Source organism: Malus sylvestris, chromosome 11 (genome assembly GCF_916048215.2).
Source record: "Malus sylvestris chromosome 11, drMalSylv7.2, whole genome shotgun sequence".
Taxonomy (NCBI): domain Eukaryota; kingdom Viridiplantae; phylum Streptophyta; class Magnoliopsida; order Rosales; family Rosaceae; genus Malus; species Malus sylvestris.
The window spans coordinates 16,211,316-16,223,894 of NC_062270.1; the positions used below are offsets into that span (position 1 = coordinate 16,211,316).

General features: G+C 36.8%; 1 protein-coding gene across 6 annotated transcripts; it reads right to left on the minus strand.

Annotated features, from left to right (window-relative positions):
• Positions 1-183: 183 nt before the first annotated feature.
• On the minus strand, positions 184-7,141 carry LOC126588282 (heterogeneous nuclear ribonucleoprotein Q-like). 6 transcript variants are annotated; one of them, XM_050253365.1, is made up of 11 exons: positions 6,943-7,141; positions 6,028-6,130; positions 4,975-5,428; positions 4,775-4,891; positions 4,423-4,563; positions 4,075-4,245; positions 3,335-3,542; positions 3,074-3,243; positions 1,064-1,149; positions 804-984; positions 184-573 (listed from the first exon to the last, which is right to left on the minus strand). In XM_050253365.1, the coding sequence occupies exons 3-11, from the start codon at positions 5,392-5,394 to the stop codon at positions 526-528; spliced, it is 1,542 nt and encodes a 513-aa protein (XP_050109322.1). In that variant the 5' UTR covers positions 5,395-5,428; positions 6,028-6,130; positions 6,943-7,141; the 3' UTR covers positions 184-525. The 6 variants fall into 6 exon arrangements, with proteins under 6 accessions (XP_050109322.1, XP_050109319.1, XP_050109321.1 ...); XM_050253362.1 differs by lacking the exon at positions 6,028-6,130 and having other exon boundaries at positions 6,943-7,140; XM_050253364.1 differs by lacking the exon at positions 6,028-6,130 and having other exon boundaries at positions 4,975-5,723; positions 6,943-7,140.
• Between the last annotated feature and the right edge of the window lie 5,438 nt (positions 7,142-12,579).

The window sequence follows — 12,579 nt, forward strand, 5'->3', positions numbered from 1 at the left end:
TTGGCAAAGAAAAAGCCACCACCGTCCAGTTCTTGCATTGTATAAGTAACCTTGTGGCTGTATTCTAGAAAACTTTGACGTACGAACCAAATATGAACTGGTTTGAGATTTTGCATTGTCCATTTAGAAAGATGAACGAACAAATGAGTAAAGAATGCAAGGGATTGTATCCGACGTTAGTGATTATCGACAATTTTTCATATCCATTGCATGACAGATGATACAAACGGTTTCACTTAAGTTCACAAATCCGTTTACACCGAAAATGTGTTCATTTAACAAATAAGGGTAAGGTACATAGGTGTGATTGAATGAAGAAATCAGTATGCATATGGGACTACCATATAAAACCTTCTTGTTACAACTGTATGCAACAATCTTGAACATGTCGATTCCCAACTTCTAACCATTACAGGAACAAATCAATATGGGTTATACCTGCGTCCATGCCCAGAATCATTGACGTGCCTACCCTTATTCGAACTTCCACTACTTCTGTTACCGCTCCCACCATTACCCCAGCCACTACTTTGATATGATGGCGAGGGGTGTGGCTGCACACCCGGTTGTTGCCTGCAATGAGGAAGAATGAATTTAGGAAGTGTCAAAATGTTATTTCATGGCCTCTATGTAACACCCCAAGCGATTGATTATGCCATGGAAGAGTGGACACAATTTACAGATAAACTGGAATTTCATAAAACCCGACAGGAGTCCTCGATTAGGGCAATTGTAAACATAACTTTCAAAGTTCAAATCGTAACCATCACTAAACTATTATATGGATCAATTTGTGGTCATACCAGATGCATGTTTCCGATTACTATCCAGGTTGCCTGAATAGAAAACTGGAAAGTGGAAACTAGAGCCGAGAAGAATGCACACGAGAGGTGGGTTTTTAAATACGACTTGTCCAAGTCTCTAGTTTTCAACTTTACCCCATTATAGCAGAAAAATTGAATTGCATGATTAATTGAAGGCTTTCTGGAGAAATACACTCTCCAGCTTTATTTTATGTAGAAGGGATTAAAGCTATACAAGGAAAAAGATGTATTGTGCTTACATAACGTATCCAATCCGTCCATCAGGTAGAAGAATCGGCATCATTGCCATGCCAGCAGGAACTGGTCCCGGTCCAGACATCAAGGGCTACAATCATAATTCAGAACATTAGAAATTATGCACCTAAAAAGTATTGCAGAGAAGATTTGGACCCAATAGCATTAGATAACAAATTATTTGCATGTCATGTGCATTGAACAAAGCATGCAGAACTTTTGAAGATCTACAACACGTGCATTGGTGCATGGAGGAAAGACGATATACCAAAATCACAACTCATTCCGAAACAAATGCATTCACGTGGTAACCCTAACTTTTTAAATTATAGAGTCATGAAAGGAAAAAGAACCTCGATGCCTAAATCTTAATGCCCAGCCAACTTTCCCCCCTTTCTGTTCTCTCTCAGCTATTTTCCCTTTCTCCACATAGACAAGATAAAAGGTGACACAGAAGCAAGAGTTGTTTTTGCCCAATGTCGACCTATATGGCTATGTTCACCCCAGCCATGAAATTTTGAAAAAACCACTTGTTTTCTTAAGTGCTGTGCTCTGAATCTGTCCGCACCAACTACCAAGTCTAAGCCCAAAACAATTTGATTTCTTCATCAGACATGAACAGACGCGTAGTTTAGGTGAGCTCAATGAGGTGTTGAACCACCCCTAGGCTAACTGTTTCATTTATTTATCGCCTCAACCCAATGGTAAATAAAAGGTTTTTTATCACAAATGGTCCCTTAGGTTTTAGGAATCAATCGCTTTCGTCCTTTATGTTTCAATTCAATCAATTTGGTCCTTCCTGTTTACTCCCACACATAAATTGATCCCCGCCGTCCAAATCTGTAAAAAATCGGTTAGTGTGGTGATGTGGCACACGTATGGATTAAAAAAATTAATTCAAGTAAAAAAATGGTCGAAAATTATAAAATAGGAATAACTCTTTACCCGTCACTCAGCTCCCTCTCCCACCCACCCAAACCTCACTACAGTTTTCCCCCACTACCTAACACCCCCTGCCAAGAGTCTGAGTCTTCCTCGTGAATATGTGGAAGACACAAATATATGAAATCCTCTTCTGTTCCACTCTTTGAGGCTATTAAGACACCGTCTCCATCTCCAGTTCCAATTCATTGTTCCAGTTTTTTGGGGATGGGGGTTACCGATCTGTTGAATGAGTGAGACTAGGAGGAGGGGGGATGGTCTTGAAGGTATTGTGTTCTATTTATTATTATTATTATTATTATTTTATTTATTTATTTATTTTGTAAAACTTTAAATCATCTTTTACTAGTTGAATATTGTTTAAATCATTTCATTGTTCCAGTTTTTTGGGGATGGGGGTAATTGATCTGTAGAATGGATGAGACTTTAGGAGGAGGAGGAGGAGGAGGGGTAGGGTGAGGCCGTGAGGGCATGAGGGGGGATGGCCTTAAAGGTATTGTGTTCTATTTATTATTGTTTTTTCATTATAAAACTTTAAATAATTTTTTAATAGTTGAATATTGCTTAATCCACATGGCAATTAATAAGTGAATTTCTAAGTCCCACACGTGTGCCACGCCAACACAAAGAAAGTTTTGGACATTGGGGACCAAATTGATGTGTGGGAGCAAACATGAAGGACCTAATTGATTGAATTGAAACATAAAGGACGAAAACTATTGATTCCTAAAACATAACAGACCATTTGTGATAAAACCCCGTAAATAAAATAATATGTATAGGTAAAGAAACTCAAACTGCTAACAAAGCACAAAAGGAAGACAAGAAAACCAGAGATGAACAATCTAATATCACGTTCACAAAACCAGCCCCAACAAAAGTTCTAATTCATAGTAAAAGTCAATTGAAAGATTATAATTGAAATCCGTTTAATGCCAAGTAATGATGGTCCATGAGCAATTTATTTGAGGGATAAATAACAAATTCCATGAGCAAAAATGTAAGTTAAATTCAATATTCACTTGACACTGTAAACTAACTAGGAAATCACCATACATTGGCACACATCTCACCTGTGGAAAACCTGCAGCACCATACCCTGCACCAATACCACCATAGGCACCACCAGCCATACCAACAAAACGAGGAGGATAACTAGGAAGCAACCCTGACCTCTGTGAATTTGATCCACCAGACTTCTGGTCTGCCTGTGGCCTTGCAAGAGAGCACTCCAACAGCTGGCCTGAAAATGGAGAGACCCGTCAAACATTACAAACTACTTTCACCATCTTTAGAATGAAAAAAGCAAACAAAAAAAATGCAGAAAGGAATACCATCAAGTTCATAGTTTTCAGTGTTCTTCAATGCTTTCATAGCACTTGACCTCTCTGCAAAATGTACAAAACCAATTCTACTATTTTCCTGTCCGGATTTTGCAGCTGGCAGAACAACTTTTGTGATTTTCCCGTGGTGTTCAAATAGCTCCTTTAACTGGTCTTGGGTCACATTTTTAGGTAAATTCTTCACATAAACTGCCTTCACCTGTATGAGAATGGTGAAATTAAGAATATGCACCTCACAATCAAATAATTATTAGATCATCTGGAGTCTGAGCGATCCCAAATAGAAATGGCATGACATGCAAACTGGTCAAGTCCAAATTACCACACGCCATCTTTATTTACACCCTCTATCTATGCGCATCTGGAAAGCAATTGTCATTTCAAACTCCTACTAATTCGACAGTTTACCTAGTAGAATTCAGAATATGGCATCTTCATTACTGTGCACACCATCATAAATACATAAATGACTTTATCTCAACAAGTAAAATTCTGAAACCAAAACTTTGTGATAGTTTATTTAGATTTTTACCAATTCATACACTGAAAGTTCCGTCAACATTCCAGCTACATAGATCCTCAGATATAACATGTGAAAAAAACAGGAAGATAAAAAGAATACAATTACTCATACACTGAAAGTTCCGTCAACATTCCAGCTACATAGATCCTCAGATATAACATGTAAAGAAAAGAGGGAGATAAAAAGAATATAATTACTCAGAAAGAACCTGAGAAGTAGAAGACTCGTCATTTTTAGGGTCAGCCCAACTCACTGTGGGAGCATTATTTTCTAGCTTAAATTTTGGGTCCGTCATCTTCTGCCTTGAATAGTCAGCACAGGCATGGTTATAGTAGTCGACAAAAGCAAAGCCTCGGTTGTTGCCTGTGTTCTTCATATCCTGTGACAAATGTTTAAATCATCAGTGAATTGAAGAAACTATAAACCAGTGAATAAGCATAACAACTGATAATGATTACCAGACTTTTTGAAAAATAAGAGTTCAGCCAGAGGATACAATAACACACACATAAGCATGCTATCAAAACCAAAAGTACTGTGTAATCATCGCACAAACCTTGACCAGCTCTATAACATTAACTCCGGGCCCAATCTTCTGCACAACCTTCCTTAGATCATCTTCTCCCCAGCTCCTGGGAACATTACCAATGAATAAACGGTTCTTTGCTTTAGATGTCGAACATTTAATTCTTCTACCCTGAGAGAGAGAAAGAGAGAGAGAGTAAATACAACAGAGGAGTCGCATATTTGGATTGAAAAGAAAATAGCCCAAAGTGTACCAAAACAAAGATGTTAATACGAGAAAATAAAAAAATCATCATTTAAAAAAAAAAATTGTATATCCCTGCTTTTGAGTATTATACGTGTGGTCCTAGTTAATCTGCTCATGCACAAAAAGGTTACCTTACCTTAAATTCAGTGTTATTCAACTCATTGATGGCATCAGAAGCCATTTCCATGTTTTTGAATGTAACAAATGCAAAGCCCTTGTTCTCACCTGAATCTTTGGCTCTCATAATCCGAACCTGTCATTACAAAACAGTACAATATAATAATTTATTTTGTAAAAGGACAAAAACAGAAGTACTTAAAAAGCAAATGAACTAACCTCTATTACTTTTCCCACAGCCTCACAAAAAGCCTTTAAATCCTCTTGAGAAGCATCATGAGGAATGCCACCAATATAAACTTCAGAACCATGTGGTGGAAGGGCAAGAAATTCAGCATGCTTTTTCTTCTCGTCCTCATCTCCAGACCTACTCTGAGATTTCTGGATATCAGTTCCAGTCGGATTATTAGAATCTTCATCCTCCACCTCTTCTTCCACCTCCTCCCCCTCTTCATCTTCTTCCTCTACCTCTTCTTCTTCCTCCACCTCTTCCTCTACTTCTTCATACTCAACCTCTTCATCTGTTGCCTCATCAGGATCATTATCTCCATCAAGATCAACCCTCTCATTGGATTCTATTGCCTTTTCAGGTTCAACTGGTTTAGCAACTGATGAAGCATTTTCCTTTGACCTTGGCATCTTATGTATCTAATTAAATAAGCTTGCAAGGCAACTGTGAAGAAGACACAGAAGCCAGAAGAATTCATGGGAAGAAGTAAACACATGTTGAAAGGAGGAAAATAAATGAATGGGCAAAAGGCGATGCAGCTTATGATTCCCAAATGAACTGGCTTCATAAGAACAAACTCAAAGGGTTATCAATTTGAAAACCGTTTATTAAGGAGCAGTGATAGCATTAACAGCAGCATTAGATACAAGAAAAAGAGAGTTTTGAATGATTATCATGAAGATTATGAAGGTGGTCCAATTATTTGAGAAATGAAAATCTTGAAGTCACAACGAGATTGCTGTCCATGAGAGAAAAAAAAATATTGGCAAGTTTAAACTTATCTGAGGACACATTTAAGATTACAATAAAAAGAATAGTAACGAAAGCAATATATAAGGGGGGAAAGTTAGAGACAATTGGAGGAAGGAGACATTTATAATGCTTTATGAATTCATGGGTATGCACGGCCACACAATGACTTAATAAAAAAGTAGTGACCAAGAATTTATTTAGATGATTCAGATATAAAAAGGAATGAGACTAGTCCAATTTGACAAAAGAAAAACCATTTCCAAACTAAATGTACCAACATGAGTACCGACCTGCAATAAAATGACATATAATGACAGAGATGGGATGGAGACTACAGCTACAATCAAAATTCGAAATTCAACAATACATCCTCTCCACCACTCTTAATATGTCCTGAAAAATAGAACTTGAACCAGTGACATTTTAACAAATGAAAATACAGGGTTTTACAAAATAATTTACCATCTTTGTCAAAAAATAAAAAGAAAGCATATAATGCAATCTATTTGACAAAGACGAATTAAAGAATATATATCTCTCATGGAATCAAAATATATGTATGTGGGTGTGTGTGTGTGTTCTATGTCTTTAGTGAATCATACTATAAGGCTGTGTTTGGTCTTTACAATTGGATTTGAATGGATAACCCCCCATATTCAAAGTACATTGAAGGTAGAAGTGAATGATTTTTCTACTTTGAGGGGACGGAAACTTATCGCTTCTAATCCCCACAATTTTGAGGGGGATTGGAATGGATGAGTTTCTTTATCGAGCAATCCATCTTCTACCTTCAAGTTGGACACAATTTTTCCAGCTTAATATAATATCCAGATTTCTTTTCATTTTACCCCCTGTTCGGATTCCTTTTCATCTAACACATAAATGCCCCACCATAGCTGAGCTAATTCTTCTGCCAACATAAACTAATGCTTCCACTGGACCAGAATCTAAGATTTGACTATACAAAACGGATCTTCCTTTATCTAGTTCAGCACAATCACTAAGAAAATGTGAAAGAAAAAACAAGAATTTAAAATTTTTGTAAATACCCACTTGAAATATCCAAAACCCAACTCAACATTCACAACAGGCATCGAATTTCAACAGAAAGTCGCATTATCCAGCCAAGAAACATAAAAGAGAAATGTAGCGCAGAGAGAGAGAGAGAGAGAGAGAGAGAGAGAGAGAATTGGAGAGGGAAGTACCAAGTGATATAGAGTAATCTGCGTGTGGTGATTACTGTAAAAAGCGAAGTTGGGGAAGCTTTGAATCCGAACTTGGCGCTGCGCGGAAATATAATTGAAGTTTGGCTCTGTTGGTTGGGTTTCATATACAGGGCCAATATAATATTAACCCTAGACACCGTCAGTCGTGGCCAACTTTGGATTCTGTTTCACAATTTGGAGATGTAAAATATTATGGAAGCAGATTCTCCGGACTTACACCTCACAATCTTAGGCCCCGTTTGGGATTGAGGTGATTTTAAAAAAAGCCACTGTGAAAAAAAGCTGAGGGTCATTTTTGTGTTTGGTAAACTGAAAAAAAAGGGCTTATTTTGGAAGCTGCTGTGAGAATAAGTTGAAAATCAAAGGAAAAACTGAAGCTGCTATTTGCTGCTTTGAAAAAAAGCCAGTTTTTTCAAAGCACACGGAGCTACAGTGCTCCTTTAATGAAAAGACACACTATCATCCTGATTTTTTTTCCAAAAGCACTTTCACAAAAAAGTTTACCAAACACTCTACTGGCTTTATTTCACAGCCGCTTATTCTCACAGCACAGCCGCTTATTCTCACAGCATCTTTTTTTCAAAGCACAGCAATACCAAACCAGCCCTTAGACCTACTCAAACTGTTAGAGTAAAACTCAAATTTTAAATTCTAAACTTACTTCAACTTGCTCTAAATCCTGGGTAAATATGAGTTAAAATCTAAACTCATTTTTGGGGCAAATTTAGCCCAGAATTTCCACTGAGTTAGTTGGGTTGATCCACCATATATATGCATTTTTTTAATTTTATATTTATATATTCATTGAATCTAATGGTTAAAATCTAATTTGATCAAATCCAATGGTAAAAAAATATCTAAAGGTCCAAATCCAAATCTAACTGCTAAAGTAATTTAAAAAAAATATATTTTATGTGTTTCATATTCTTTTGTAGTGTTCCACAAGTTTCATAGTGTCGGTTTAGTAATTTTTCAATATTTATCGAAATCTAAATATTTTTAAGTTAAAATGTATATAAAATTAAATTAGGATAGTCTACATAATTTTTTTTAAAGTTACTTTAAGAAAAAATTTATCTTAAATTCATTCTTTAATAATCTCGGGCTAAAAATTAACCCAAAATAGTTGGAGGAGAAAAACTGTTTCTAGTTTAAAACCTAAATTTTATGGGTTAAAAATTTTAGATTTTAACCTAAAGATCGGAGATGGTCTTAGGAGCCTAGAGATTAAATAATTCTAGCCTTTAAATTTTGATAATGCCGCCATAAGCTATTGTACCTTTTAAAAGGCCATGAAAATTTTGGCCTGATCAATAATCCCTATGCTCCAAAGAGGATTTGCTTCCAAAAATTATAGGCTTTTTGGTTGAAATAGGCGGCTGTGACTTTAATGTTGCATATTATTTACTTAGAGGAGTTTTATTCGTTAGATTTAATTTACACAGTTATTTAAATCTGTTATTTTCAATCTTAGCTGTTCATTTTTGTATTATTCAATGTTAAGTAGTATTAAAGAAATAAACATGTAATGAAAAGGACTTGAACTTCCAAATAGTACACAATGGAGTTGTAGACTTGTAGTAGAACGCATTGGTTAATTTTTCGGATAAATCATTTCATGTTAATAATATAACAATTCGTAGATTTTTTTTTGTATAAGGTTGTGTTATTAGCAGGAGATATTATGATAACAGCATACTAGGGCATGGAAGATCTTTAATTGAAAATAGACTTGCAACAAATCCATCATTCCGATATATAGACCAGAAGGATTAGTAAAATGTGGAAGGTGACACACAATAGGAATTCTTAAGTTTATATTCTCCATATGAAACTCTTTGTTCTCGTATTATTATTTTTTTCCTATATACAAGCGATATTACTACTTTAATTTACACAGAGAGAATAAGAAAGAATGATTCATTGTAAAGAGAGGGATTGATTTGAACTCCACAACGGCAACCGCTGCAGATGTTCAAAGAAAAGAGATAAGCCTTGGAGAAAGAAGAAGGTACACGTTCTTTAGAAAAAGAATAAGCCCTCTCTCTAAGTCCAATAAATATTTCTTATGTGAAAAAGGGGCATTGGGCAAAACAATGTCCAAAAAAGAAAAAGGCTCCCACACACTAGTACTAATGGTAGATGATCCAGAATTCCAAGACAACTAGAAGGAATAGGCTACTTACCCAGAGGATCGCAGCCTGTAAACTAATTTGAAGATTCAAGCAGTCTGTTAGGCCTAAAAATCTCACGTATAAGCCTAACTACATCTTGAAGCTCGATTGTCATAAAAAATGCCATGAGTCAAGCTTAAGTACATGTAAAAGTGCGAAGTTGAGGAGTACGTGATTTTATGATAATGCCATGCTAATAAAATAATAATTTATAAAATGGACGTTTGTATAACCACGCCAAGCTCATGCAAATTGGTGGGTGTTTATCATGCCAAGCCATGTTACGACATTACTGTTATAACTAAATCACGCAAATCACGCTACACGTTAAAGTGGGCCCAAGATACATATCAGGGCTTGCCATATAGATCGTGGTGTGGATGGTTACAAAAGTTTATTGGCCTATGTGAAGCTAAGGTTATAAAAAACTTTGGACTGCTTGGGAGCACTAAAAGAGCAAGCCCATAATTTTTGGTTTCACATGGGTAAGTCTAAAAGAGAATAGACTAAGTTTCCTCATCTCTTGCATACCAAATTGGGGGCGTGTTTGGCATGCCGGATAACACATCGGATAGTACTATTTAACATTATTCGGTGTTTGGTGTCATTCCGTATTAAATAAGCATCGAATTATTTATGCGGTCTGGCCTATTTTATACGACGTATGCCGGATAACTTATACACTCCAAATCGTCGGTATTAATTAGTCGGGTTGCTGAAAACAAAATCAAGCTAGCTATTTTGCCATCTCTCTTGCTAGTTTTAAATTGTGAAACTCAGTGCCATAAATGTTCTTCAATATCCTTTTGAGGAAGTAAATTAACATGATAGTCTTTGATGAATTGAGTTTTTAATCTAGTACTGCACCAAATGCCTGATTAAATAGTCAGTACGCTCGACTAAATAGTCAGTACTATCCGATGACAAATTATCCTATTCGACTGAAATAGTCAGTACAGTCCGAATTGGAAGCAATCAAAACCCAAAGCTGAGCTGCGTATAAAATCACATTCAAACATAAAGCCACACGCTCCATTAATGAGGAGAGAATGGATCTTTCCCTTCCAAGCTTACACAGGAAAATGAGGAAGCAAAAAAATGAGGAGTGTTGCTAAAAGAGAAGTTTGTGGACATTGAACATGTAAGAGGGTGTAGCCCAGTCTTCACGAGGCTAGCTACATTCTTCAACGATACACCAAAAACAAAAGCTATAGATGCGCCCATGAAAAGGAGAAAAGAAGACTTAACAAAAAAACAAGAAGAAATAAGGAAACCAAAGGATTTCCTTAGAGAAAGTTGGAAAGGAACACTACGCCTACAAAATTGGAAGGAAGTCAGCAAAACAAAGTGGGACAACGTGGGAAAACAACATAGACAATGTGGAGAAAGAATCAAGGTGAGATTCCGCTAGGCAGAGCAAGCCTTTCTCTAAGTGCAAGAAACCTTGATTCTTGATGAAGGAACTCTCCTAACTTTTCAGGAATTTCTTCAAGCTTCCTTTAGATTTCCTTAGCCACTATAATATTCCTAAAACATTCAAAATCCTAGATTAGCCATCCCAAAACGATACAAGCATGCACTGAGTTCGCTCTTACGCTAAACCAATAAGCTTTTAGCTTCCACGTCATGCTCTACTCAGGAAAATCATAGTTCATGACAATTATTCAGTTTTTGAGCCATTGATTCAATTGAGGTGCTTCCTAAGACACGCTAATGCTTTGAGGAATCTCAAGACTTGGTACCGGAAACTATTGGAAGAAGATCTAGTCTAGTTATCTGTCACTTACCCTAGCTAGTAGGTAGCATGGGTGTATGCATAGGGTGCTGTCTAACAACTTGAGTATGGCTGTCATTCTCACTAATTCAAGGGATTGCTGACCTTGTTTTAATTGTTAGTCTAGTTGCTGCCATTGTTTTAGTTGTTAGGTGATTAGGCGTAAATCAAGGAAGGAAGATTGTTTTTTGTTCCTTGTTTTTCTCTTCTTCCCACGCTCATATATATGAGTTATCTTTGTACTTTGTTTCTTCATAATAATAAAAAATACACCTTCAAATTTCAATAAGCAGTGATCCTAATCGACCTGCTTCTGAGTAGTTTCTTGAGAAATATGTGAGTTTTTCTTGATGTCAACGTAAATCAACGTCTCAGTTTTGTCTTACTAAATGAGTTCAATTATCTTCCCCGGGAGAGAGCAGTTACTCTTGCCTTGGGAGGACGATCAAAACTTGGTTATGTTAATGGTGTTATTCCAGCGCCTGATGTGTCCTCATCTGATTACAATGATTGGTTATGCAAGGACCAGTTGGTCATGTTATGACTACTCAAGTCTATGGATTGAAAGATTGCAGAAATTTTCAGCTATGCTGAATCCTCCTGCATCATTTGGAAAAATATCAAAGAAATGTATGGGAATTAGAATAATGCAGCTCGAGTGTTCCAGTTAAAAAAGGATATTGTTGGTCTACAACAGGAAGGAAACTCATTTGTGCAGCACCTTGGGAAGTTAACCACCATGTGGAACGAGTTGAATGTTTATCGGCCACACACCATTAACGCTGCCATGCTGACCAAGATAGCTGATAAAGACAAAATATTTCAACTTCTTGCGAGTTTAAGTCCTGAATACGAAGATCTCAGGAGTCATGTCCTCATGAATCCTGATCTTCCCTCATTCTCAAGTGTGTGTGCCACGATTCAAAAGGAAGAACCTCACAGAAAAATCATGAATGTGGAATTAAAGGCAAATATACTAGAAGCGAGGGTATATCTCTCTAACCACAAAACTAGTGAAGAAAGGGGCTACAAAGGAAAGAAACCTATTGTGAAATGTAGCTACTGTGATACTAGTGGTCATACACGAGATCATTGCTAGATTCTCCATCCTGAACGAAGGCCCAAGTTTTCTAGGGACAACTACAAGGGTTTCCCTAAGGGTTCACACAACTCATCCTACAAGGCAAATCATACTGTCACCATTCATTTCGAGGGAGCACAGAAGTTCACCTCTAATCCAGCCACCATGATCAATGAATTTGCTGCCTTCCTCCACAAGAAACAAGGTCATGGAGACAATGAAGGATCAACTAGTCAAGGTGACAACAAACAAGCTGCTCTACTCGGGCAGTTTGCTGGTATCTTACAATCCTTCTCAACTGCTCTCAAAGTAGGTAATGTGCATGATTATTGGATTATAGATTCAGGAGCTATTGATCATATGACTAACAAGTCTACAAATCTGCATAATTTTGAAAAACTCTCATGTCCATCTTAAGTGTCAGTTGCTAATGGCAAGGGTGCTATGGTTGTAGGGAGAGGGAAAACACATTTGATTTCTAGTGATGTTGAGTCTGAGGCTCTTTATGTTCCCTCATTCCCTTTTCAGCTCTTATCTGTTGGAAAAATCACAAACTCATTGAACTGTCTTGCTATTTTCTCCCAAAA

Coding starts and splice junctions, on each gene's coding strand:
- LOC126588282 (XM_050253365.1), bottom strand. CDS start 5,394: ATGCCAAGGTCAAAGGAAAATGCTTCATCAGTTGCTAAACCAGTTGAA. Junction 4,892..4,974: donor CTGTGGGAAAAGTAATAGAG/GTTAGTTCATTT, acceptor TTGTAATGACAG/GTTCGGATTATGAGAGCCAA. Junction 1,150..3,073: donor GTGCTGCAGGTTTTCCACAG/GTGAGATGTGTG, acceptor TTATGATTGTAG/CCCTTGATGTCTGGACCGGG.